At 39.2% G+C, this 27509-nt stretch overlaps 1 protein-coding gene across 4 annotated transcripts in view; it reads left to right on the forward strand.

Moving 5' to 3' along the window:
* grik2 (glutamate receptor, ionotropic, kainate 2) overlaps nucleotides 1–27509 on the forward strand; it is a 290842-nt gene that overhangs the window by 114114 nt on the left and 149219 nt on the right. For all 4 annotated transcript variants that reach the window (XM_067602509.1, XM_067602510.1, XM_067602512.1 and 1 more), the window contains 2 exons: nucleotides 3058–3111; nucleotides 7984–8157. In XM_067602509.1, coding sequence (XP_067458610.1) covers nucleotides 3058–3111; nucleotides 7984–8157 — 228 coding nt within the window. The remainder of the gene's footprint in view (nucleotides 1–3057; nucleotides 3112–7983; nucleotides 8158–27509) is intronic.

The following is a 27509-nucleotide window of genomic DNA, read 5'->3' on the forward strand; positions in this document are numbered from 1 at the left end:
GAACGTAGTGAAAGGAAAATTTGCTCTGAATGCAACTTCAGGTGCAAACACAAAATCAGAGAGTGCTTCTTCTGTTCTGTTGATAGCTTTAATAGAAGTTGTAAAACACATGTTTCTTTATTGATTCATTTTCAATGCCCATAAGTGGCATCAAAAAAATGGGGAACATAGATACATGCATTCTGAAAGGTTTCCGGCACTCATCTGTTATCACAAGGTCCAGGAAATGGAAATGGCAGCATGTGAGTCACAACTGAGTAGGCCGGTCCTCAGACGGAATGCTGGAGGCTTTCTCAAGGTTTCCCACCTGATACCAGCAGCCATTATCCCTTTCTGTCTGTTTAATCATCCTCTCCACACAATCCTAATCTGTGATTTATATTGGTTTTGTGAGTCTCAGCACGGCAGGCAGGACTCTGACACCACCATATAGCACCATACAGCTGGAAAAGGGTGGCACACAGCCAGCACACACACACACACACACACACACACACCCCATCTGAATGATAATAGAATAATACAGAACAAGGTGATTTTACATTAGGATCTCGTCTCCAAGGAGCATTTTTAAAGACAGATTGCCTTGGTAATGGTGCAAATGAGTACATATTCCTGTTGGCGAACTTACCACAGTCGTTTGGTCTGACTCATACTAGAGATGAACAAGGCGCCAGTCAGATATTCTTGTAAAATTATATCCATCTCATCAACCGAAAATGGAGAGTGGAGCTGCAACAGAGCAGAATGCTGTTTCCCCATTAATCAAGATTCTCTCTCTGTGCCCACATTCATTTCTGGTTTCTCCACTGTGAAATCCAAACTACTTCAACAGCAATGAGCAACACGTCTATAGTCAGCCACTTTACTGATATCCATCCATGCATTCATATTTTACTGCGTGATCCGATCTCGATAAAGGTTGTTGTGGCAAAAACAAAGTAGCCCATAAGTCCTTCTTCCCAGCCATGTCCACCAGCTCTTCCTAGGTGATTCTGAGGTCTTCCCAAGCCAGATTGCAATACTTAATCCATCCAGCATGTAGTGGGTCTGCCCTGGGGGCGCCTCCCAGGTGGACGTGCCCAGATTAGCTCCACAGGAGGCATCCTGCTGATGCCCAAACCACCTCAACTGGCTTCTTTCAATGTGAAGGAGCAGCGATTCGAATTTGAGCACCTTCAGGATGCCTGACTTCCTCACCCTATTTTCAAGTGTGAGCCCAGACAGCCTGCACAGGAAATTCATTTCGCTCGCTTATTTCTGCAGTCTCATAGTCTCAGTCACTAACCAAATCCATGACCATAGCTAAGGGTTGGAACATAGATTGTCTGGTAAATATAAATATAAAAGAGTATCAAAAACTTTCAACTACTGAAATGCATCAAATAATCTGGTCAGATTCATAATGTTGTTTGCATATTCTTTGATCAGGAAGTTTATGATTCAAATAAAATGTTTCCAAGTTTTATTATTTTGAATATTTTGGCAAAATTCTTGTATATGTATGTGTTTACACAATGAGTTAATATGTCAGACTTATTTTGTTAAATGTAAGGTTTTTACATAAAAACAATTTCTGAAAGAAAGGTATCATATCAGTGCTAGTATCAAGACATTTTAAATTATACCCAACCGTAGTGATTTGGGGCAGTGATGTAGTCCTTCCCTGTGGGAACAATCCACCGTACCATTTGTGTGTACCAGTGTTGCCAACTATTTTTAGTGGAAAATAACTCAAGCCAGCTCAAAAAGACCCTGGATTTCACTGGGTGACGTTATGCACTAATTTGCATATATGTGATTTTGCATATAACTTTGCTACATATATACAAGATTTTTAAAAATGAAGTCAAACTAAACTTAACTGACTCTAACTAGTTATATGACATAATGGAATAAACTCACTATTGTAAACTCTCAAATTGAAAAAGGAGTTTCCAGGACAAACAAAAAGGATCAGTGATTCTTCAGTCATTATGTACCTTGGATTACCAAAGTTTTTTTATTTTTATTTTGAATTTTTTTATGTCCAGTACAAATATTTTTAAAATTCCTGCTGTCTACAATAGATGCACATGGCAAGTGGTAAGATAAAAGTTAGGGAAAGATTGTAGTTCTGGCAAATCAACATTGGTTAAGTTTTGATCATGGTTAGCCATCCAAAATATTTGGTTAAAGTAAAGGAAAGATCATGCTTAAGTCTAAAAAGATAAATATTAATTGCAAATGGGTGATGGGATGCACAGGAACCACCACCCTGACCTCCACACCCTTATTCTCCATCCTGCTACATAAATGGTGCAGTACTTCCTGCATTGCCTCTGACATAAATTATGAGGAGCAGTATTCCTTGGAATTATGTCCAATGTAAACAACATTCCCTGTTATACTGGGCTGCATTATAATAACTAACATAAAACACAAATCTTTGCACATGCACAATAATCAGTGCTCTACACACTATTCAGGAAATGTTGATCAGCTGGTTGCACCTTTCCTGGTCAACAGTGCCAATAAAGTCTTTTCCAAACAGAGCCGGTATTGAAAGCATCACATTACACACCATTGTTGTATTTTCACACATTCAAATCGACAGCATAAGTATCACACTTCAGGTATCCTCCAAATTTGGCTGCAGCTGATTCAATCTAACAGCAGCTCTAACAATGACACCACCATGGACCTTTCACCACCGCAGGGCATCCTCCCTATATGTGTTTCTTAGAATGACCCAGTTGTCCTTCGTCTATAGAATATTGCATTATCTCCAATACTTCCCTACATATGCCAAATGTATGCTGGGATGAGCTCTTGCTTTATTTAGCTGTTTTCTTTTTGGTGGGTGTTTGTTTTTATCTCTGAGCCTGTGGCTACAGCAGTGGAGCAGAATATATGCCTCTTCACATTACATGGTAAAACAGCCACTCACACAAACAGACAAACGCAGGTGCAAAATAGGACAAAATATTGTATCTCGCCTCACTATTCATTTACAAATCTCTTCCCCTCCAAATCTCTCTCTCTCTGTCTTTCTCCTTCTGTCACTCTCTTTCTTAGGCTCTCGCCATGGGGATGATGACAGAGTATTATCACTATATCTTCACCACACTGGTAAGTAGAGAAAGAGACTGCAATGCACAGTCACTTTGTCATCAAGTGTAACTCAGAGCTCCATATCTCCATGAAGATTTGTTGCATGTCTAAAAAATGAAATGACGCCACTCTTCAATCTTCATTTTCTCAGCTATTCATTCTGTATTTATTTCCTTGGATCATTCCCTTTTTTTCCCTTTAATGTGTTCTCCAGAGCCAAAGAAAATAATAGCATAGTACTTTGTGACATCAAAATAAGTGGTTTTTCTTCCTTTGTTTCATTTTTTTTCCTGCTTCTCCCTCTTCCACATTTTCTTTCTGATTTTATTCTTCCACTTCTTAATTTCAATACTCTTCTTCCTTCTCCTTATTCTCTCATTCTTTTTCTTCCTCTTCTCTTTCTAAGTCCTATTCTGCTCTTCTTCCTCCTCCTTTTCCTCTTCTCTCTGGATGTGGATATAGTAAGAGAGCTGGATATAGTATGATGCATCAGCCCTGCTGCCAATTCTAAGTGGCTAATTGTGGCACTGTAACAACAAAGTAACAACAAAAAATCCCCCGTAACGTAAAAGAGACATCTGTAAAACTATCAACACACCTCAAACTACATATATAGTCAATTATTGCTCAAATCTTACATTCATGAATATGAATATTTGTCTCCTAAATATTACATTTATATACCATTAAATGATTTAACTAAATATGTTTAGGAAGAAACGTATTTGTTCAGTGACATTTATTACCACTCGACGATGTTCTTGTAGCACAAAGAAGTTGAACAAAGTGCAAGACTTTGACACCAGAGACCAGGCTTCATGTCTTGCATCCTGTATGAGGTTAGGTTTAGGCTACAAAGACACAGAGGGTTAGGGAGAGGTTGTGCTTTTGGTTACACCTTGAAAAAAAAAAACATGTCCATGTCCACAATCTTTCCTTACAAACATGAGACATAAGGGAATATGTATCTAGTCAGATGTATTGTACATGGTTAGGCTGTATTGTTCTTTAATTATATTCTAGGCACCAACTTAAAGAACTTGAGTTACATCCAGGTCACTTTTATTTTGCCTTGTCTTATTAGTGAATAGTTGACTTCTCTTCTGCACTCACTGTGTTTACATTGTTTCATTCGTTGAGATGGAGAGCAGTGATCATGGTGAACAGATGGTTTGCCGTGGAGATGGCTTTGTTAGATGTGTGTAACTGGAAAGGAGAAGCTAACTGAGCTTCCTTAATGATATCTTCACTATCAAAATTCCAATCACAGTTCTTGTGGTCCCTCATGGTACCTCCATAGCTGCTGTAGCCCCTACAAACAGTTTTTTGAAGAGGTGCACATCAGCTACAGTGTAGCTGATACTTATAGCTTCAGAGGCCTTGCATAGCTGCTATAGCTATAATGGTAACCCCTTAATGTATAACTTATATGGCTTAAACCTTAACCAAGTGTTTTAAGTTGCTAAAACATAACCATATACAGCACAGTATGTTAATCATGCCTTGACGTCCGTGAGTGGATACTGTAGAAAATAGGGGTGTGCCCGAATACAAATACATTATTCGGCAAAACACAAATAGTGGGTTGTATACGAATATTTGTTTCATACAAATATTTTGAAAATTATTTGTTTTTGGGAATAAAAAAAAACATGTCAAATACCATCAAATACCATTTCCCAAGGGACTCTCCATAAACTGTTGTTCCCCTTTTCCTTTCCATAAACTTAGGTTGTAAAAAATAGGCAATAAATGAAAAGTGCAAAGCAAGAATCACCTTTGAAGTTCTTCTACATGTTACATGGTGTGCTTTCTCTGTGTTATGGGTGTGTAAATACTCAAAGGTCTGCCTGCAATGAGTCAATGAGTAAAGTTTCAGCTCAGTAGTCAGCGCAGTCGTCCATGGTCTGGGAGACTCCAGTTCAAGACCCAGTGTGGGGACCTCCTTTATAAGGTAGTTTATTCATGAACACTTATTGTAACACTTAAATTTTCTAAAATTAAAAGCGTAATAAAATCAAAAACAGGATTTGAAGCCTCTTTCCACTTTTATTCAAATACAAATACAAATAATTTTGCTGCCTCAACAAATACAAATACTGGACTCTCTGCACATCCCTAGTAGAAAACAAATGAAACACATTCAAGGTCAGTCAAGTCAAGGTTTTGCAGATTCATTGATTAAAAATGTTCAGTTATTATTTTTGATTAAAATGTTTAATCAGGAGACATTTTGCCTTTTTAAAAATTTATAGCCAGTTGTGAGTTAGTGATATATATACATACCATGACCATATCCATTCAGTTGCACATGGAAACAAACAAGAAAACTAACATCAATAGGCGCCATCTTGGAGTCCAGAATTCAGTTCTTATAGTCTTTCTTTTTATCTTCCTTTTTGTCCCCTGTCTCATCTCCCCTCCCTTTGCCTCCACCAGTAGTATCTGTAGTAGCAGTATTTGTAGTAGTGGCGTTTCTTTGCCACAATGCTGACAGCCAGTGTGAAATCTGTAAGTGAAGAGAACAGCAAAGCATGTGAGTGTCATCCACAGACTGATAGCTGTCTGCAAAACATAGAAGTGAAAACATCAGTATGCATGAAGAAAAAAGTGTCACTATTGTGTGTAGCTTTGTATTTTGTATGGTGTCCTGTGTGTTTTTTGCTTTGTACTGTCTGTTATTGTGCTGTTATATGTTTTAATTGTGACTTGCCTAAGGGACTGCAGATGAAAATAAGCTAACTCTGGTACAGTACATCAAATGCTTACATTTATGTTTAACACTGTACATGGTCCCAATAAATACATAAATAAATACATTTTTCTGCTAAATGTAAAAGGAAGGATTCTGGAGTCTTCAGTCTTCTGACATTACTTAGCTGTATAAGTGACCTTGTCTTTGGCTATCTCACTGCACTATCCTCACAATAACATGCACATCAACACGCATCTACATACACACACACACACACACACTGGTGAGCAATATTCTTAACTCCCTAACTGTCTGAACTCGCTCTCAGTCATGTTCCAGGTCAAATACTGGACTCAAATCAAACCAGCCTGCCCTCACAAGAAAAATGACAGTATAGGTCTGAAATTCAGGCCAGTAAAAATGACCTATAGTTACATTTATGCCATCTAACAGTTGTAGTCCAACAAAGCGGGGAAGTGACGCAGTTCAGACGACATCAACATAAGGGGACTTCCTTATGAAGAGGAGGCAGGTTGGGGGGATTGCTAGATAGTGGGTTAGATAGCAAAAAAGCAAAAAGTGGACTGCAGGAGGTCGTTGTTCACCTCCCTTTTCCAACCATGAGTGTCATGTTTTGTTGCATAACTTTAAAGAGGTACTAACCACGTTTCAAGTCATCATTTTAACCCAAACCATGATCTCTACCTAACCCTAACCAAGTGGTTTTTGTGCCTAAACCCAACCAGACCTTAACCACAGCGTTGTCTCACCATAAAACATCATTACTTTTCAACAGTGATTTGTAACGGTTTTGGAAAGTGGCATATTACGGTAATATGGGTCGTTCTGGAGTGTAGGTACAATTGACCTATGTGGTTGTTTAATTATGAAGATGTGTTAAATCAAACTCTTATTGAAGCTCCATCCCACTCTCATTCTGAAGAGGCTGCTTGTGTTGTTCAGGATCAAAACACTGTCTTTCTCTCCCTGTCTGTTCCGCTTCCCCCCATGTCCTTTACTTTATAATGTTAAGTTCCTTTGAAAATTGAATTCTTCAGGTTTTCAACTGTCTGTACTCTTCGTCATGGTTGCTTAAAGGGATGATTCTGGGTTTGAAATGAAACATCTAAACGTGCATACTTTCTCTCCAGCCATTCAGCATGGCACAATTTATGAGAGATAATTAAATATCCCTCTGGTATTTCAGGAAGATGAAAAGTAAAATACAAACATGAATGCGGATGGGGAGGTACTGTAGAAACAGATAGAGGGGTATCTTGTCATTTCCCACTGTTGTGTTTGGCAGACAGATAGTCCAGTGCTGACAGCCTAATTCTCCCAGCAGAGTGAACAACCCAGCCATACCCAGGCCACATATGGCAGCCGTTTTCCTGCCAGATTTCTCTTTACTCTTCATTTACCTTGTGTTAACTGTTTGGTCTAATACTATATGTTGATCAGTGTATCAGTTTGTCAATTTGTGGACCTGAGACTGGCCTTTTGTTAATGATAAGATACAGTTCACACAGTGTCACCTCTGATGTGACATATTCAGAGCAGTTTAATGAATTTCAGTAGCATTGAAATGACTGAAAATATCAAAATTTCACTGAAAATGTGAATAATTGCTGGTTTTCTTATGTGATAGTTTTGGACTTGAAGATAACATTGTACTCACCAAGTTCATTGCTGAGATCCAGGAAAGCAGTGACATCACTCAATCATAAAATCAAATGTGTAATACACCGGAGGTGCACAGTGTGCAGAAGATGTAGCGATGCATTTTTAGTCTTTTAAGGAAGCAGAAAGTCCACATTTTTTGGGAACGTGATGTGGCAACATTTGGATAGGCTGTCTTATGAGAACTTCAATGAATTAATCTCTGTGTCCTATACAGACATCTGTTTGAGATCATGGGCTATAGCACAAAGCCTAAGGGCAGCAGCAAGCAGCTAGCCTAGCTTTGTCAAAAGTAACAAAAAAAGCCCAAAGCTGTCTTATCATTGAGCTGTCATTGTGTTTCTTGTTAGCTAAGAAGTGAGTCACTAAATAGGATTGTATGTCTTTGTGGGGTTTGAGGAATCTTTTGTTTCTTTTGAGCTTTCATCATGCTTTTAACTTTGAACTGCAAGAATGTTGATTAGTCAGTTCATCTCTTCAAGCTCTGATGTATTATTTTGTAATTGTCCTCCCAGGATCTGTTCGCCCTGGACGTGGAGCCTTACCGATACAGTGGTGTGAACATGACAGGCTTTAGGATCCTCAACACTGAAAACAGCCAAGTGGCCTCCATCATAGAGAAATGGTCCATGGAGCGACTGCAGGCTCCACCCAAACCTGACTCTGGTCTACTGGACGGCTTCATGACCGTGAGTTTCATGAACATAATGAATGAATGAACTGATCCTTCCATTCACCCTACATTCAATGTGCAGTCAATTTGTCTTGTTGTGTCAAACTGCTGGATTCCATGAACACTTTGTCAGGGGTGGGTTCTTATACCACGTTGCTCATCTGCTCATTGTAACAGAGATTGTACCCCACTGGTCAGCTTAGTTAAGTTTATTGGTGAGAACGTATACACCAGTACCATTCATATATCCCTGCTGGATCCTGATCTTGTGCTCGATGTGCTTATCATCTTCATTGCTTTCACACCTGTAGTTCAGGGAAAAAAAAAAGTTCCTTCTTCATTTGAGGTGTAAACATGAAGTCATGAACTTATCTAGTGGTCACAGAACTTACAAGGAATAGATGGAAGAAATAGGGACAATTATTAGTTGACACTCAAACTGGACTTCCAGTGTCACTCATTCTAACTAGTTCAGTCAGGAAATACGCCACAAGCAAACAAGAATGGAAACTCTTTGTTTAATGAAGAGGTTTGGTTTTGGTATTGAACTTGTCAATTAGATAGATTTATAGGGGTTGAACCCAATAAGTAGCAGCCAATCAGAGATCTCTCTAGGGACAGGGCCTTGACACCAATGGTGGAGGTGACTTTGGGACAAATCAGGTTAAGTCATTTCAATATCCTTCAGCATGGTCATACCAAAGAATTGGATAAATTGAAGTTTTGACCTGATGGTGGTAGAGGAAAAATCAGAGGATCACCCAAGTCAGTATGATTCATCCTCTGGGAACCATGAATGTCTGCTCAGTATTTCATGACAATCCATCCCACAGTTACCAACACGTTTTAGTCTGGTCTGCAGTACTGGATCGACCAACATGGCCATCCATAGAGACAATAGTGTGGTTAAAAGCCAATGTGGTCAATGTAGATTGATACACATTTGGAAGAATTCATATTTTATTGTTTTACAAAATTGAATCAATGCAACTTTATTTTAAAACTGTAATGGATTTAGATCACTTTGATCTGTTTTCATGCAGAGCTTTCCATAAGCGCCAGCAGCCGACCAAACAGCTAACTGCTCATTTAAGTCCAGCTGGCTACTTAATTATATTAATGTTTGATTCTAATAAAATAGTTTTAATTAACAAGTTGCAATTCACTATATGTGTACATTCACAACCACTAACCTCTGCTTCCAAACAATGCTAGCATGATGATAGAGAAACGTGTCTGTCTGTATCAGTCCCAGTATTGGCAAAATAATTGATGACAAAACACATTAAGAATTGCATTGATTGAACAAACAGGAGACATACTCATTAGATGGCTACTTCGGAAAACACTGGTGGCGGCAACTTGACATTAGCACAGTAAATATTAAAAAGTCCACTGAAAGTGCTGCATGTAAAACAGGCAATGTTGCCAAAATAACAGGCATGTGTGATGAAGTGGATCTTTTCTGTGACACAGCTGTGATGTTTAAGATTCTTTACAAAGGCTTCAAAGAACTTACTGCAACATGGGCCACATGAATTTGAAGACTATGTTCTTTCCACTGTCGGGGCAATGGGACTATCCCCTCAAAACTTAATCAATTTCCATGTGCTTCTCCAGCTTTTCTCTGCTTTCTGGTGAGTTTTTACACATAAAGTTGCAGACATAAAGCATTATTTTGGACATGATAGACTTGCTAGGGTGCATATGCAGTAGCTCCTCTTACTGTAACTTCCCAGTCGTCCTGAGGGAGTGAAATGGGGAAACCTCCATGCCCTGAGTTGTGAGCTCTGGGTGTGATAAGAAGAGTCTCTGTCACTGTGATGTGAAACCTCTCTGATCAGAGCACACTGCCTGTAATAACTGTTCCTCCACGCTGCTTTCATACCACTCTCTTATCTGGGAACCCTGCCAAAAAATGTCAACCCACCAGAGACGAGGAATGGGAAGGAAACGAGAGTAATGGAGGAGGGAAGAGAAATGAGATGAGTGGGGGATGAATGAAAAAGAGAAGAAGAGGGAGGACAGGGAGTGGATGAAGGGAAGGCAGAAGTGAAATCAGAGTCCTTGTGTTTTATTCCCAGAACGACTGTTGAGGTGTTAAACGCTCGGCCTGATGTAGCTGCTTGGTCTGATTCCAGTTGGAAAGAACTGGCGGCGGCAGCAGCAACATGTTGGCTGCTGATTGAAAACAGTGGATTACCTCTGGGGAATAACAGACCCCCCCCTCACCCCCCCACCACCACCACCACCACCACCAGCTTTTTTTTTTTTTTTTTTCCTAAAAGAGTGAGATCTCGCTGAGTCATGTTTCTGGATTGATATCGGAGAGTGGGTGTTACTCAGTTTAAGCCCCTTTTGTTGGATTTGTGGCTCAATCAATACCGTTTCCCACTTGAGACCTGAAATGGACTGTGTGTGTGTGTAATAACCGGACCCTTTCAAAACACGAAAAGCTCAGAGTGCCTTTACAGCTACCAGCCTTCCACCACAAGCTGCTATGTGGAGTCCATTGATGTCTCAAATCCACATAAAGAAGACAAAACAAGGCCAAATAAAAAGGTCTTTCTTATCATCTGTATGTTTATATTGCTCTCTTTCACTCCATTCTCACCGCTGTGAGAGAGTCATCAGGCTGAGCTGAGCCCGGGTGGTTATTTTTGGATCAGCGACAGGCGAAGATTTATGTGTGTGAGGAGTGTGCTGTGACCCCGCTCATCAGTCAATTAATGGCATATGAGTTTGAAGGTGGGGATTGATTAATTAGACAAATGGCAATCAGTCAGCAGGTAATGCATATTGACATGGTGAAAGGTTCCGTAAATGTTTGATTAACAGCTTCATTTGTGTGCTGTATTTACGGTTTTGTGAGCTTAAGTAGTGAACTGCTGATGTGCCGTAACTTATGGACTCACAGATCATGACAGATTGCACCGAGTGAGCAGTACAGAGACTTCAGTTTATCAGACTACTTCTCTACTCAACACCATTGTTTTACATTAAACGCTTGAAGTTGCAGTTTGGCTTATTGCAGACTAATAGTAATATGTCCCAAACAGAAAAACTCAATCTCAATGGAATCATCACTATCAGTGTATTTGCTTTACAGGTGTAATAAAAGCCAGCATGTATCTGTTTATGTCACAAAAATGTCTACTGGTATTATAAAGGAAGTGAATGTGGCTTATACCAGAATTATTTACAACTGGTCTAGTCTGCTTCATTTTCAGCATTCACTTGTTTCCTACTGCCGTTTATCCTCCTCATACATACAGGATATCTATGAGTTTGGCTATATTAATATTAATATTTAACCATGTACCTGAACTAGTCAAATAAAACATGATTTGTGCTATTGACAAAAAAATGGGCTATAGTAGCTCATGGGGACCTATTGCATTATTTAAAAAAGGACAATGTGCATGGATATGAAGTGCCAATGAAAAAAAAGAAAAGAAAAAAAGCTCCCTTACTGACCCACTTTCATGCACTTTTAAGACAGTCCTGACTTCAGCTGGTCAGTTGCATTCGGCCGTCATGTCACACACAGTGTCAAGCTTCAATATCAGCTCATGAAGTAAAAATATCACCTGCCTTCATCAGTCAGCTTTATTCTGAAAACTGGTGAAAAGTAATGCAGGGTGAACACTTCTGAAAATTGAACTTTAACCTATATATACCTCCGTGTTTTAGCCTATACCCTTTTTTCATGTATCCATTTTCAGTACATCTGTATCTCGTCACGCTGTTTTGGCTGCCAGCAGTTTCTGTTCACACACAATTGACACAATATCAAGGAATATAAAAAGTTATATGATTTCTAAGTGGATTTATGAATATACTTAATGGACCCTGAAGCCATTGTAAAGAGTGAATCTTGCTGATGGAAGCAAGGTGTGTTCAGATTTGACCGTGGTCCAGGAAGTGCAGCGGGGGTCGATGGTGGGGATTGAATATTACTGCAAAAATTCAGCTGTTTCTTGTATCTGTCCAAAACATATCATGTATATACTAATAATGCATTCATATTCATTTACACCTCTAATTCTCTGGTGGAGCATTTGCATAGAGTTCAACTTTGGTGAACCATCAGAGGTGAATTTGCACTGTTGACCAACTGCAAACTGACTTGACATAAGACAGGAGTGGTTGGATTAACTGTTCATTTATTGCACAGTTAGTGAACAACTACTACCTATAGAACACACTCAGAAGTTGAGTATATAATGAGCAGTACTTTGAGATTTCATTTTATGAATCATCATGCGTCATCACTGATATGTGTATGACTATACTTTTCGAATTCACCAAAATTCCTGCACCAGCCAATTTGTGAGAATGTGCATATGGATTTTGCTGTTCGGCAGGGAACTAGTCCTTGTAGTTACTTGGTGCAATGAGCAGCTTATATTTGAGTGGACTTTGTCTGTATGTATCTAAGAGAGTTTTTACTTGCTAATTGCTCACTTTCTATAAGAGCACAGATTGTGCTGGGCAGTTAGTAGCAGCAGCAGTAGCAGTGTTAAGTATGTAGCAGGGTGGTGCTGATGAATGTGCAATTAACCTACCCCCTGCTTTTTATATAACACCCAACAGTGCCCCCAAATCCAAAAATATCCTCCCAGTCAAAACTCAACAATGAGTTTCAAAACATCAATGAATTGGAATTTAGGAATGTTTGGCCAACAAAATCAGGAAGATTATTTGCATCTGTCATACATATATTATTTTTCTTTTCTTTTTAAGTCAAGATTTATTGTGCTGCAAAGTTTGATAATCATCCAACTGGAATTTTTGCTACACTGTATGTTAAACTGCATCTAATTGATTTTGAATACATAAATCCACCCATGGAGTCCAGATACTGGTTGGATGGTGGCTGATGGCTGATGAAGTGATGCGCTGATGAATATGTAAAGACTGGGTGATGATGGGGAGGTGGTGGGGCTCGCATAACGGCAGCCTGAAAGCACTAAGACAGAGAGGGAGAAAACATATTTAAAAAGGCAGCTGCAAGATGATAGGCTGATAATGAAGGTGTGTCACTGTCCTATCGGTTAAAAGTGACCAGCTGATGTGAACAGCTGACGTCTTAATTGATGGACCCTGCAATGACAGAAAGGAAATTATGAGTGAGCATGTGTGAGGGATGGGAAAGACAGATGGTTTGAGAAATAAAACTACAGACCTGAGCATGCAAAAGATAGTCTTCCTGACTAAACTTTCACTAAAGCCCCATTTCCTTACAGCAACTTCCAATATGTCAGATTTTTTTTTTTAACTAAAGCATGTAATCCTCACCTTGCTTAACTGCCTGATCAGTTAGTCTTCTCACATCCAGCAGAAGAACCAGCTGCAGCTTTTCTCACCGCAGCCCCAACCCTGCATCCTGTGCCACTGCATCAACTCTTAAAGTGACTGAGTAACTAAACCCAATTTTCATCCTCAGACTATTTTTTTCCCCCATCATATATCTGTGTGTGACAGATCAGGTAAACTAATTCTGCACCTCATTCTTTTATGCTGCCTTCAATTAATCTGGCAGCGGAGAATCCCTGCCCTGAGTCGTGGCTTAACATGCACGACGAGAGTGACCTTACAAGCTCTACGCTCTCATTACCATAATGTCTCTCCTTGTTAATTGCTTTAGCTGCTGTCTGATTCATTGTGTGCCCTGCAAAATTGAAACAGGTTCAAAAAAACACTCAGGCATGACTGTAATTTCTGCATTTATCTCTTTGTCATAAGTTGGAAAGCGCAGACGTTAACTTCTACCCTCGTCCGAACATGTGGGCTGACCCTTCAGACATCAAGGTTGTCTCTTTGTTTGTTGCAGCTTCAAAACACGGTTGGTATTCAGAGCCACAGCATCACCGTTGAATCATTTCTATCCCCATATTACCATAAATATGCTACACCTGTGGGTACATTTAAATGGGCCAGTGATGGAAAGCTATTTCCTTTTTGACAGATATCATTTAAAGTCTGATCCAAACACAGTTATAAAAAAGTGTCACACAGACATCAGACATATTCCAGGATTCATATTATCTGAGCATCACTCAAACAGGCATATGGTGGGTAGGGGGAAAGGATAAGATGAGTCATATGAGAAATATGTTATTAAATAGCGGGAAGCTCTGCTGAAGGCGTACCAGCCAAAATGTGTTAGCACTTTGCAATTATTGTGAGACTGCTAAGAAATCTACTTATATTTATGTATTTTACTCCATGTATTTCATATGTATTAATTCATTTTAGTCAAGCACTGAAGCCCATTCCTAACATGAAAACAGAAAATAGCAGAAAATAGCATCTGCACTCAAATTTATATGTGTAAATTATAATAAATATTGCTGTAAGTGTATAAATTAGTATTGACATTCTAGTTCTGTCTCAGGTTTTGTTCTTTTCTCATCTGTTTCTCCTTGTCTGCATTTATTTTTTCTATTGCATGGTAATATTTCATTTTCTTCTCTGTCTCTATCTCTGTGAGGGTATGCACTGATGGAATAATGCAGCATCTGAAATATCACTTTGGTACACTATCAACATATCGGCAGATTAGACAAAATCCTGAATTGTGTCCGTGTGCTAATTACAATATTGTCATGAACAAGAGCAATATTCATGTCATATAGCTTTGAGATGACTGTTTCACTCTAAAGCTCGTATTCATTCATTTCTGACAACAATATCTGCTATGGATTAATAGTCTATAATTGGTACTTTTACAATATATTTTGAAGTTGATTTTAAGAGCTAGTTTCCAAACCACAGAGGCTAGTCTAGTGTGCATCGGAAAAAATGCCAGAGAGAGCTCAGTGCACATACACATGTAACATTTAGAAAAGAATAGAAATAAAACAAATTTCACTTTCATTTTCATCGCTGTTCATTGTAATGTTAGTAGGGTTTTGTTTTTTCAACTCTCGTCCAAAATTCGTCAGGAAATTAATTTACATCCTACCCAAACCTATTATTATTGGCCCTGGGATGATGAGAGGTCCTTAAACTTGAGCCCTGGCGTAGCACCAAGACAGCTTTGCTTCATGTGTCCAATAACTTCCACTTAGCAGCTGATGCTGGCCTCTACTCCATCTCACTCTTGATTGACCTTACCGCAGCATTCAACACTGTTGATCATCACATTACTTTTTTTTTACTCAGTCAACCAACCAATCATGTAAGAATTAGCGGCTTGGCTCTTCAGTGGTTCAAATCCCATCTCTCTGACTGACATTTTCCTGTTGAACTTGGTAGCTTCATTTCTCTGTGGTATATCTCAAGGGTCATTTCTGGACCCTATTCTTTTCTCAAGTTACATACTTCCCCTTGGTCACATAATTAGTAGACCAACACATTGTGTAATATTTATGTAGATGATACACAATTATGTCTTGATTGATGATTATTGTAGTTTAGGTGCCCTAAAAGACTGCTCTGAAGACATTAAGTGCCAGCTTAATTAGGATAAGATAATAATATTTTCCCCATTCAGCCTGACAGTCAAATTAAAAGCCCCATGAAACGGAAGTTAGAGTGTCTTTAGCTTCTGTTCTGTGCCATATTTCCCAGTGAAATAGAATATTTGAGTGGTGTACAGTTACAAGAGGGATTTAAATCAAATCCTTTGCATATGATTGGACCACTAAAAAGTGGGTGGGGCTTACCGTTGAGTGCAGTATGGTGCTGCAGAGAGAAACAGAGCTCCACACACACCTCCTCACCTGTTGTTAGATCAGGAGGAGGACGAGGGAGAGATGAATGAATCAGACCTCAGTCACATTGTTCTGGAAATGAAAACAAAGTTTTTGGCAACCGATATCCAAACACACGTCTCTTCCTTTGTCTCTCCATATTGTTCTGTTAGCTACTGCGATCCACAAACGGTGAGCTGCGGTTTTATACGATGGTTGTGGCTAGCTACACGCCCAAAGTCACATTTGATTGGATGAACTTTTGTAAATGCCCCTGAGTGCAGGATGACTCATCAAACATTTGAAACCGTTTTACAAGAAGGGAAAAGACAGGGGTTTTGACTTGACTTCATGCCAACCAATACCAGGCCATCTGCCAGAAATGTGTGAGTAATCTTTGATTCAGATCTGACCTTTGAAAACCAAGAACAGGGGGTTATTCAGTCTTGTTTTTATCAGTTGAGAAGCATCTCTAAAATCAGACCATTTTGGTTTGCTGTTGACCTGGAGAATATAATTCATTCCTTTATTTCATCCCATCTGGATTACTGTACCTCTATATATCCTGTAATCAATAAAAAAACATTAAATCATCTACAATTAGTCCAAAATGCAGCTGCTAGGCTCCTAACTGAAACCACAAGAAGAGAGCACATTACCCCATTATTAGCTTCCCTTCATTGGCTTCCTATTGCTTCCAGGATACAGTTTAAGATACTGTATATCTCTGACCTGCCAAGCCCATGTGTACGAAGGCCTATACTTGTCAGCAGAAAAAGCCCTTCTCACAGTTCTTAAGTCTAGACTTGAAACCAAAGGTGACCATGCATTTGCTGTCATGGCACCTAAAATGTCGAATGCATTACCATTTACAATCCACACAGCTACTTCTGTATTTTCTCTTAAACCTGTTTTTTGAACTGTAACTAATTTATATGACTGTACTGTGATGAAACACATCAATGCTGGTGTGACATCGACACCAAATGTATCAAAACCAGCATTTAATGGGTTGAAAATAGTTCAACCTGTCATCTGCTGTTTAAAATCAGCCCTGAAAAAGGCGGGGCCAATGCTGACATGGAGTCGACTGTTTAGGACTTCTCTACGTAATGAAATAGAGAGACTTCAGCTCCTGCTGGATCTTGTGGACTAAACCTCTCAGGGCTAGACTGACACACACGCTTCAAACACATTATCGACGTACTCATCAAACTGCTCCCAAACTGTCGTCTCGCAGGCCTGTGGCCACTTGATTCGAACCTTGCCCAGGAGCAGGCTTGGAGGGACTGGTTGTACCACGCAGAGGCTCAGGGCTCTATGGGGTGCTTCCAGGCCTGGCTCCTCCTGTGTCTCACCAGGTAGGGTACACGTCCTCTCCTTCCAAACACTTCCTCCGGGCCTGGTGAATCTTTAGGTCACGGCTGTTCTTGCAGATCTTCCCACATCTGCATATAAGTCATTTGTCCGTTGCCACTTGTCGGTTACCTTTGGTCTGTCAGACTGAGGTTCTCATTCGGGCTCCCCTGGGGCTATTTCTCCATGAGTTGATCTGTAGCTGGATTTGGGTTTCTTAGAGGATGCGGTTTGGGTTGGAAACACATCTATTGTGTTGTATATACAGTACCAGTCAAAAGTCAAAAGACACACTGCCCCATTCACTTGAATGGTAAAGTACTGTTCTGTAGATAGAGAGATAACTCTAGTATCATTGCCCAGAAATATATTGTACATTAACAGTGCAAATTGCATAGTTAAAAATCCCCTCCAGATATGTTTTAAGATGTATGTAAAATGTTTGAATAATTTTTCCACAAAAGAATTAAATTACCTTATTAAAATCCTTAAAATGGTATCTACTCCTTCTCCCTCATTAAAAATTACAGAATCTAGAAATATGCAAATATATTTCATCTCAGAAGATTAACTGCTGGACACAAGACGTCTCCTACTTCACTGTAAAGTCCATTTTCAGTGTTTGTGCACTGGAGGCTTCAAGTTTCCACATCACACTCGTGTAAGTTAGAATATTGGACCGGGATTGGCTTCCAAACAATTTGTGATGTCACAAATCATGCTCGTGGGCCCACCGCTTAAAATTGGATTTTCAATGAGCACAGAGAAAGTTTCCACTTTCAACAGATGAATGTGAAAACAAACTGTGATGCACATACATCATTCTGCACAGTGAAGCTCAAACATCCAACTGTAGGAACAGGGAGTAAAACACATTTATGAGTGATGGAGGGCATTAATGTTATATGTTGTACAGCAAGGTGCAGGCTTGTCCTTAGATATTAACAGAATCAACTGTGCATTTTATATATTTATACTCAAGTAAAGGTCTGTTATGTAATAATCTATAGGCACCATAATAGATAATTCACTTCCATTGTGTCCACAGCTGCTCTGGTCTGTATAGCACTTTGGTCAGTGTGGGTTGTCTTTAAATATGCTTTATAAATAAATTTGACTTTGACTTTGACTTTCCAGTGTTTCTGCATTTGCTTGTGTTTTCTGGATTTGCAGCAAATTTCTTTTTTTTTTCTGCGTATTTTATCTTCACTCGCCTGTATTTTCGTTGAGCTCTCTCTGCAACATAGCCTAATGAAAAGAAAACACAATTATCATTTTGAGTTTTCTCATTGCAATAAAACAAGTCTCTTCTCATAACAATATACTTTAACAGTGCTTCGTTTCAATATACATTTTTTTATTCTTAAAAACAAAGAGAGATGTTTTTTTTCTTATCTTGTTTTAAATGTAATACAGTGTACGTAAGCTATAATTAGATCCAAACAGGATGTTTACCTATCACTGTGTCTTTACTATCTTTTGTGGAATTAAAATTTGTTTTGTTCCAGCAGTCCTCATGAAGAGATAAAATGTTAGAGAGCAATTTATTTCTCCACTAACATTGATTGACTATGAGTGTGTGTGTGTGTGTGTGTGGAGGGGGTATTGGCTTGGCAGAAAAAGAGATGAGTGAACTGGAATAAGATGAGGCTGGTGGAGGGATTGAGAAATGTTTGTTTTGTTTCTATCCTGCCTGTTACTGTTCAACCTGTCAGTCATGCCGTCTTGCTGGAGACCTCCCTGAGTGGCAGAACAGGCTGGGAAACATGGCCTGGACTGGTTTAAGGGGCGAGTGAGTCAGAGGGGGTGCTGGGTGCTGACCTCGGCCAGAGTTCAGCTCTGGAAGCAGTGGGGGTTTGTTGGACCTGTCAAACCACACAGCAGAATACAAATACCCAGCACAGAGCAGGAACCTGCCTGTGCGTGGCTGTTTTGATACCCAGATCATGCTTCACTCCGAGGCATCGATGTTTTCCAAGACGCACAGCTTTTGTGTTGCATTGTGGGATATGCCCTGATGAAGCCGGTGCTGTGGCTTTGAAATGCTTCCAAAGCCTTTGTCTGGAGTTGGAGCCGTTTGAAGGAGTTATCATTAGGGGGAGGCTAATATTTGGTTGTTCCACATTTTGGCTGCATCTCTCACTCTCAGCGCTGGGATGATGCCGTTGGACCGTGCCCTTCTCCGCCTCTTAGATGAGGCTCGTCTCAGCTTAGTTTATTCCATCTGCTTCTCTGTGTGCATCAAGCCATCTCTCTGTCTCTCCCTCTCTGGCTCACAGACTTGGATCTGGCTCCGGTATTGTCCACATGCTGGGGAAGGAATTTGGCTGTGACATGTTGATAGGATGTTATTCCGGCAGCTGGCGTTACATGTGCAGAGGCTGAAGGTGCTTGGCAGTGCTGGTGAAGACAAAGAGCAGTGACTCTGGTACCTCAGAGTTCACCCAGCAAGCCACTTAGTGTCTGCCGGGGTATGTGTTAGCCCAGAGGACTATGGGAGATAAGTAGCTTTCCGCAGCGCTGACATAAAGGGTTGAAGGTTCCCTCCAAACTATTACATCCAGTCTATTTTTTAACCACAGCACTGTTGCCATAGCAATTAAGGGTCAATCTGAATGCAGTTATTCAGTAATGAGACACATCATTTTAGTACAGTTGTATGTACCTCTTGTGTACCATGGATGTATTAAGGATAACTGTTATGGTATGGCAGTGCTTATATGTCCTGGTCCTGCTAAGTGTACACGCTTTAGTATCAGTATTTAGAATTAGTAGACACATGCAACCTCTGTCGAGGGTTTACTAGCAGACACTGATTGGTTTTAAGGGGTTACAAGTCAGTCAGTGTTTTGCCACTGACAAGACACTGTAAGTATCACACTCATATTCATTTATAGTTAAATGCAAACTGCTTTACCAATGTTCCTGCTTTAACCAAAATAAACCTTATTTAATGCCAGACATATATGGTTCTGAAACTTTATTTGAATGAAACTCCCACCTGTGCACCCAGGATACCACATGGATGGGCAAAGTGAATTTCAAGGTCAGGAAAATACCAAAATGGCAAAGTGCCAGCAGCACTATGGTTGTTGTGCTGCCATGAAAATAATGGTTTCAAAATCAAGCCAGTACAAAGAGTAACTGATTTTATATTTATATTTATAACAGCTGTACTCTCAACATGTTTTTTTTTATAAAATCTATTGAGAAAATGCTCTCTGAGACACCTTTTTTTTTTGTTGTTGTCATTGGCACGTTGTTGTCGTTGGCCACTGGGAACAGCACTGGGTTGTGAGGCAATTATGGCCTTCCCCAGTTAGAATCGCAGGTCATGTGATCCACTAGCCCAAAAGACATTCTCATACACAGTTTTTATAAAAGAAAGCAGCATCAACCTTCTAGACCCTTATCATTTCAGCAGGGTGTATTACTAAACACATTTGCAATTAATCAAATTAGCACAGAGTGATTGGCATACGGGCCCTGAAGGTGTGAGGCCCCAGGGCAGATGCCTGCTCTGCCTGGTTGGTAATCCAGCTTTGCCAAAAATCCACAGATTAATTCAAAATTGCAAGCCTTGGCACCATGTGCACTACTGTGTAATGTGTGAGTAGAAATGTTTTTTTTTTTTTTTTTTTTTAAATTAATTTTTCCATATTCATTTTGGGAGTGCAACAAAACATGATTAACCTCTTCCACCCTGCTACCATTATCATCATTACAAATGTATGCTGTGCAGAAGTAAACAGTGTTTCATATTCCAGTCAAGATCCCATTGTTTCCATAGATACCAAAAAGGTCATGCTAAATTATAGGAAGGATGTGCATAAGGTGTCACATAGGACATTTAGAGTTTGAATAGCATTTTACATTTGAATACCTCATAAGTACATTTTTGTACAGTAATGGAAAATAGTTTGAACTTCAATGGATATTCAAGAGAAAATCAGGAAGAATAACACAAGCAAACAGTAATTGGATTTGCAATAAGACGCTCTGTTATGTAACTGAAAAACATCACTGTTGGCCAACATTTAATGAATGATTCTGTTGCATATTCACCATTTTAGGCTACAGGCTACCTCAGACTGTGAGCTTTATTTATGTATCAGTTTGAAGTAATAAGCAACGTTACTACCGCAGTTATCTGCAAACACATTTATTTGAACAGTGTGATTTTGGTTCTTTATTTCTGCAGCTTGTACAGCAGCATGACAGGCTTTCAGGAGTGGGCTGCAGATTAGAGAGCATTCAAACAGGGCTTCAGCTCAGCTCCTTGTTTTTGGCAGGCCTGTTGGAGTGGCTTCTCTCCTTTTGTAGTCATGTTGCCAGGATAAAAAGAAATACAAGGTAACATTTTAATTTTGAGCTTTAGAGCACTGGATACAGTATTATTTTGGGGTCACTGAATTAATTTGACTGTGAAAAAGAGCACTGGTAGGAAAATTGCAATGTGCGTAAACAGACCTGCCAATGACAAGCAGCCGCAATTCCTTCTCTCTTTGTTTGTATTGAAAGACAGTCATTGGCAGTAGAATGTGATGCGGGCTTAATTTACAGACACAAATAGGAAAGATCCACAGTGTCTTTAAAGGTCTCATTGAAGGTGAATGCCAGGGATTGCAACATCTGAGCAACCACAATGCCATGTGTTGTAGCTTAAGGTTAACATAGAAAGATAAAGTACCTGACTTTGTTAAAACATCCAAGAGCACAATCAAATCCCCACCTAAGAACAACTTTTGGGTTGCCAAGTCATGAAGAATCCCTTTATCTTAACACTTTGGGTTTTTTTTTGTTTTTTTTTTTACACCACTTACCTTCTGGAAAGGCTTTGCAGAACATCTGGACCAATTAATTGACAACTTATTCACATTTACAACTGAAGAGTAGATGCACCACTGTAAAAACTCTTTCCTGATACCTTATTAATATGTTTAACTACAGACTTAATGGCATAGCAGACAGTATGAAACTCATGACCCAATTTTCTAACGAGATGCTTATAATATTAATAAGTAGTAACAAATGACTACATCAGTTATAATCCATTAAGAACACCTTTTGGTTTGCCAGGATGTGAAAAATCCTTTTGGCTAGTGTGTACCCTTTGGTACCACTTTCCAATAAGGCACTCTTTATGAGGGATGTAAGTAGCAACTAATAGCTTTATTGTTTTGTTGATCAGTTAGAAGCCATCACTGAGGCTGGTGTTCATCCTCCTCCACACTAGTCTTTTTAGCTCTCATCCAAAAGAACCATTACACCAATCACTCTCTGGAAAAGGTCTGGATGAAATATATTTATCAACAGATTATTTATATTTGCAATGTGCAAATAAGCCTTTATTACACATTGATTACAAACCCTGTATGAATGGCTTGTGTTACTAATGCTTTATGCAGTTAATTAGAAAGCTACAAACCAATGTGACTTTTTATGGATTACCAACGTTTATAACTGCATTATTACCAAATACAAAAAGAAACACCAGCCAGTGGAATTATTCACAACATTGCAACCCAAAACTTAGTGTCAAGAATTAGAGCTATGCACACACAGATTTCTTTCAAAGCTGTTCTAGTGTGAGCAGTACCTAATTGATACCGATGTGTAAAAGTGAGATTAATATCTTGTACAGAAGCTGGAAATTTTCACTCCCAGCACTTAACATTACCATAAATGGTTATAACCCCTTTTTCCCCATTACAACTTAACGAAGAGAATATCTAAAGGGAAAAGATAATATTACACACATAACTTTTGAATAAAAAATATTGTAAGTGTGAACATGTTTTTTTTGTCTCAGTTCAACGTGTGTGTGAGTGTATGTTCTGGTGTTATTGATGTGTAGCAGCTGCGTTGTGGGTAAAGCGAGTGCTGCTGTCCCCCACGGTCTGCAGCAGCAGCACCAATAGCTGTATTAATGACTGGCAGTGTCGCCGTCAGGTTCCTGCCTAGACGTCCCCTGAGATGGGTTACTGCAAAAATACAGCCATAATGTGGATTTTGGAAACAGATCAGCCAATGCTGACTTATAACCCTCCCTCACCACCATGACTGCTGCCACCCTAATGCCTCCCCACCTTCTTCATCCCAAGACTGCTGACACATCTCCATCTCTGCTCCCTAGAGAGAATGGATGAAGGTCTCACACTAGCAACATTTCCTGTCTGAATACTATATGCAACCAAGCACAGAGAATACATTTCTTTTGTGCAAATGTACCCAGTAAGACCAAACTTATGTTTTTCCATGGTTTTGCTTCCGTACAAGTCATATATTTTCTGTTACCACCTAACAGCGGAGTCATAGATAGCGTAATAAGTTTTTCTCCTTCCTTCCCTCTAGGCAGCCATAGTTTTCCATTCATTCCAGTACACTAACATGCAGAGACACAGGGCTGCAGCTAATGATTGTTTTCATTATCAGTTAATTATTATTTTGTATAAATCGTGAAAAAAGTATAAAAAATACAGATCACAAGCTCCCAGAACCTGAGGCGATGCTTTCAAATTGCTTGTTTTGTCCAACCAACAGATTTGTAATAATATACAACAGTAAAAAGCCATAAATCCTCACATTAGAGAAATTGAAATACTATATTGATAAATGACTTAATCATGTATTATTTTTCAATAATCTCTTGTTGCATTGTTGATTCATCTGCTTATATAATGGTCACTTGGCAACAAGGAACATATTGATATTATTATAGTATTGATAGTATTGCTCACTGATATTTTGGGGAAATAAGCTTTGTCAACCTGGGGAAAAAACCCCAAAACTCCTTTATTGTTATCGGGTAAATTACTCGTTACCCGATAACAGCTGCCCAGTCAGCTATGATTATTAATTTAGAATATACACATAAGGGTGCTGTATTAGAGCTATGTAAAGATACTGTTGACTCTTCAGCCACTCACAATCAAGTATTCTTGAGTTTTAACTTTACTAAAGTGACCTTATAAGCTGCATGGCTAACTTATGATGTGTTCATGTTGAAGTGAACTGGTCAGGAAATGTCGAAAGATTAAATACATATTAAACATATTAAAATATGTCTTGGAGGAAAGAACCAAGAGGAGAGTTTAAATGAGACTTCAGTTTGAAAGGCACTCTCAGTATCGTGTTTGTCCCACAACTGTGAAACATTAAGTGTGTTTTGACTATTTTTAAGGTTTTATTTAGTATGTATTGTCTATTTTATTGGTTTGGTTCTCTGGTGCATCACTTATGATTGGACATGTATGACTTGTATCTCAGTTTCTTCTCTCAAAATAAAACTATCTAATATAAAGGTGACTGTACAACAGAGAGACATGTAAGATAAACTGATTTTTGTAGCATGTGGTAGTATCCTCCAATTTATAACAACCATTCAGTTTACTGGTGATGGTGAACATTATATATTGTGCTACTATTCACATATAATATAATATCAGATATGTAACTGGCAGGAAAATGGGATTCTATTGCCACTGGACTTGTCTTTTAACTTCCAGTTATGGGAGTGACATACCATACCGTCTGTAATGAGCTGGTTTCAGCTTAGCCATTGCCATGAGCCATCATTAGATCTATTAACCATGGTGCAATGTTCCTGACTGTGTGCAGTGGCGGTCTAACCGAGCTACATGCAGTGGATCAGAGGTTACCGAGTCTCCAAAGCACTGACTCACAGTGGCGGAGAGGGTGAAGGAGTGGTGCTTGAGGTGTCTTGTGATTGTTGGGAAGAGAAATACATTTAAGAAATATGTTCGGTTCACATATTGACAGAGAAGTCCAGCTAGATGCACACTAGATGGACTAACCTTCAGTTCGCTTGTCCACAATCTCTAGAGAGTCTTGGAACCTGATGAATGGCTGCTGTACTAAGCAGCACCATGTTTACTCTTGCTTTAGGTCACTCTTGGCAGCATGGCAAATGATTGTCTCTGTATACTACGGTATATTGTTTCGCTGTGATTCAGATTTCAGCATTCTTGCTATATTAAAGCCTACAGCTAATCCTAAACTCTCATCGTACAGTGCACACACTGTGAACATCCTGATCACACCCGGGCTGAGAAACTTTGCAGACATACAAAGTAGTGCTAGGAGGGTCCTTATAGCGGATTCATTTCTCTTCTCATTATCTGCTTGCTGGGAAAAACTCATCAGATTCACTTGAGTGTTAAGGCTATTAGTCCTCCTGACAGTGTGTCTTAGTCACGGGACAGTGGATTCTGCTACTAAAGCAATATGGCAGAGCTCCGCTCATAGTCATGTCTACAGTCCATTCAAGGCCTGGCATTAGTATGCCTGACAGAGTCAGAGTCTTTTTAATTAGCAAAGCTCTGCTTAAAGACTTAAAACTCATTTGTGTTGCTTTCAGTGAGATCAGATACAACACTTGGGGTGTTTGGTTTTTTGTTTTGTTTTTTTGTATTCTGCAGTATACTCTCACAGCAGAAAGACAGACAGGTTGGTCATATCATTGCACAAACTGTAATCAGATGGGGTATGGCAAACGAGTGTACAGTGGCACATATTCGGCACATTCTTCTAGCTTCTTGGAGTGCTTGAGCTGGAAACATTATAGATTCTTCCATTCTTGAGTATTGTGTTTAAGACTTAAGATTTCCCATGATTAGTATGCTGAAGAGAACAGGAAAGATGGTAAAAGGAAGATAGAAGGATGATATGTACATAACATTTGGAGAATGTGATTTAGCTTGCCTAGCCTTTAAGGTAACCTACAATGTAACTCAAATAAAGACTAAATTGAGGCTAAATGTACTCTTTGTATTATTTTAACATAAAAAATAATGTAATTTCCATCATACCATAGCACTGGGCTTGAACATCTCTCACTTTGAATTACATAGTCACACAACAGTATCAGTCACCTTTTTGTAAATGAGGCATACATATAGCAAATAATGAGTACATACTGTATTAGCAGATATACAGTACCTCTATAAAGTGTATTCACAGACTTATTTACACAAAGAGTGGTTAACACACATAGAAATGACAGTATGTGTACCTCTGTATATAATATGTATATACCTCTCTATATAATATACTTCTGTATATACTGTATGGGCTATATACACAAATATACAGCACATTACATACACATAAACACATCTGTGTATACACAGAGGCATATATACCACTTTATGAGAATGTACTGCTGTATGTGTTGTGTATATACTACTGTATAAATGTGTACAGCATACACCTCTGTGTATACACAGAGGCATATACAAGCATAAATACAATTACATACCACTATATGTGGATACACATGTATGGCCCTGTATATAAGGGGTGTGCCTGAATACAAATAGTGGGTTTTATACAAATATTGTTTGTTACAAATATTTTAAATATGATTTCGGGAAGAAAAAAAAAAACCACGTCAAATACCAGCGTGCGGTTCAGTTACATCACTAGCTCAGTCTCTCTCCTCTGCTCCGCTGTCATGTCTATCAGCAGGTCTCAACGAGGCGAGTCACATCCACCTGCTACATGATGCACATTTCCTTATTTGGATGTCACTCCCAGAGTTGGGGGTGCTCCCCAGAGACAGAGCTGAGCTACTGACACACGTGAAGTACTCCTAAGGGACTCTCCATAACCTGTTTTTCCATCTCTCCCTTACACAAAGTTAGGTTGTAAAAAATAGGCAATCAATGAAAAGTGCAAAGCAAGAATGGCCTTTGAAGTTCCCTACACATTACATGGTGTGCTGTCTCTGTGTTATGAGTGTATAAATAGGTAGAGGTCTGTCTGCAATGAGGCCATGAGTAAAGTTTTAGCTCAGTAGTCAGCACAGTCGTCTATGATCTGGGAGACTCCAGTCCAAGACCCAATGTGGGGACCTCCTTCATAAATTAGTTTATTCATGAACACTTATTGTTTTAATTATTTTAATTTAATTTCCTAAAATTAATTAAAAAAAAACAGGATTTTTAAGCCTCATTCCACTTTTATTCAAATACAAATACAAACAATTTTGCTGCCTCAACAAATACAGATACAAATACAAATACTGGGCCCTCTGCACATCCCTACTGCATATACTGTATGTGTATATCCCACTGTACTGTGTACTGTATGTCCATATACTATATCACTGTATACATGGCTGCCATGATGAGACTAGAATTTTGGCAACATTTACTCTCTGACTTTGCAACCCACAGTCTGGAGAGAAAATGAACTTTGCTGTTACAGCATTCAACAGAAGTTAGAAGTGTATTTTTCCACTCTATTTTTAGTTTCCCTGTCATTTTCTCACTGCTTAAACATTACATAA

This window comes from Thunnus thynnus, chromosome 10 (genome assembly GCF_963924715.1).
Source record: "Thunnus thynnus chromosome 10, fThuThy2.1, whole genome shotgun sequence".
Classification (NCBI taxonomy): Eukaryota; Metazoa; Chordata; class Actinopteri; order Scombriformes; family Scombridae; genus Thunnus; species Thunnus thynnus.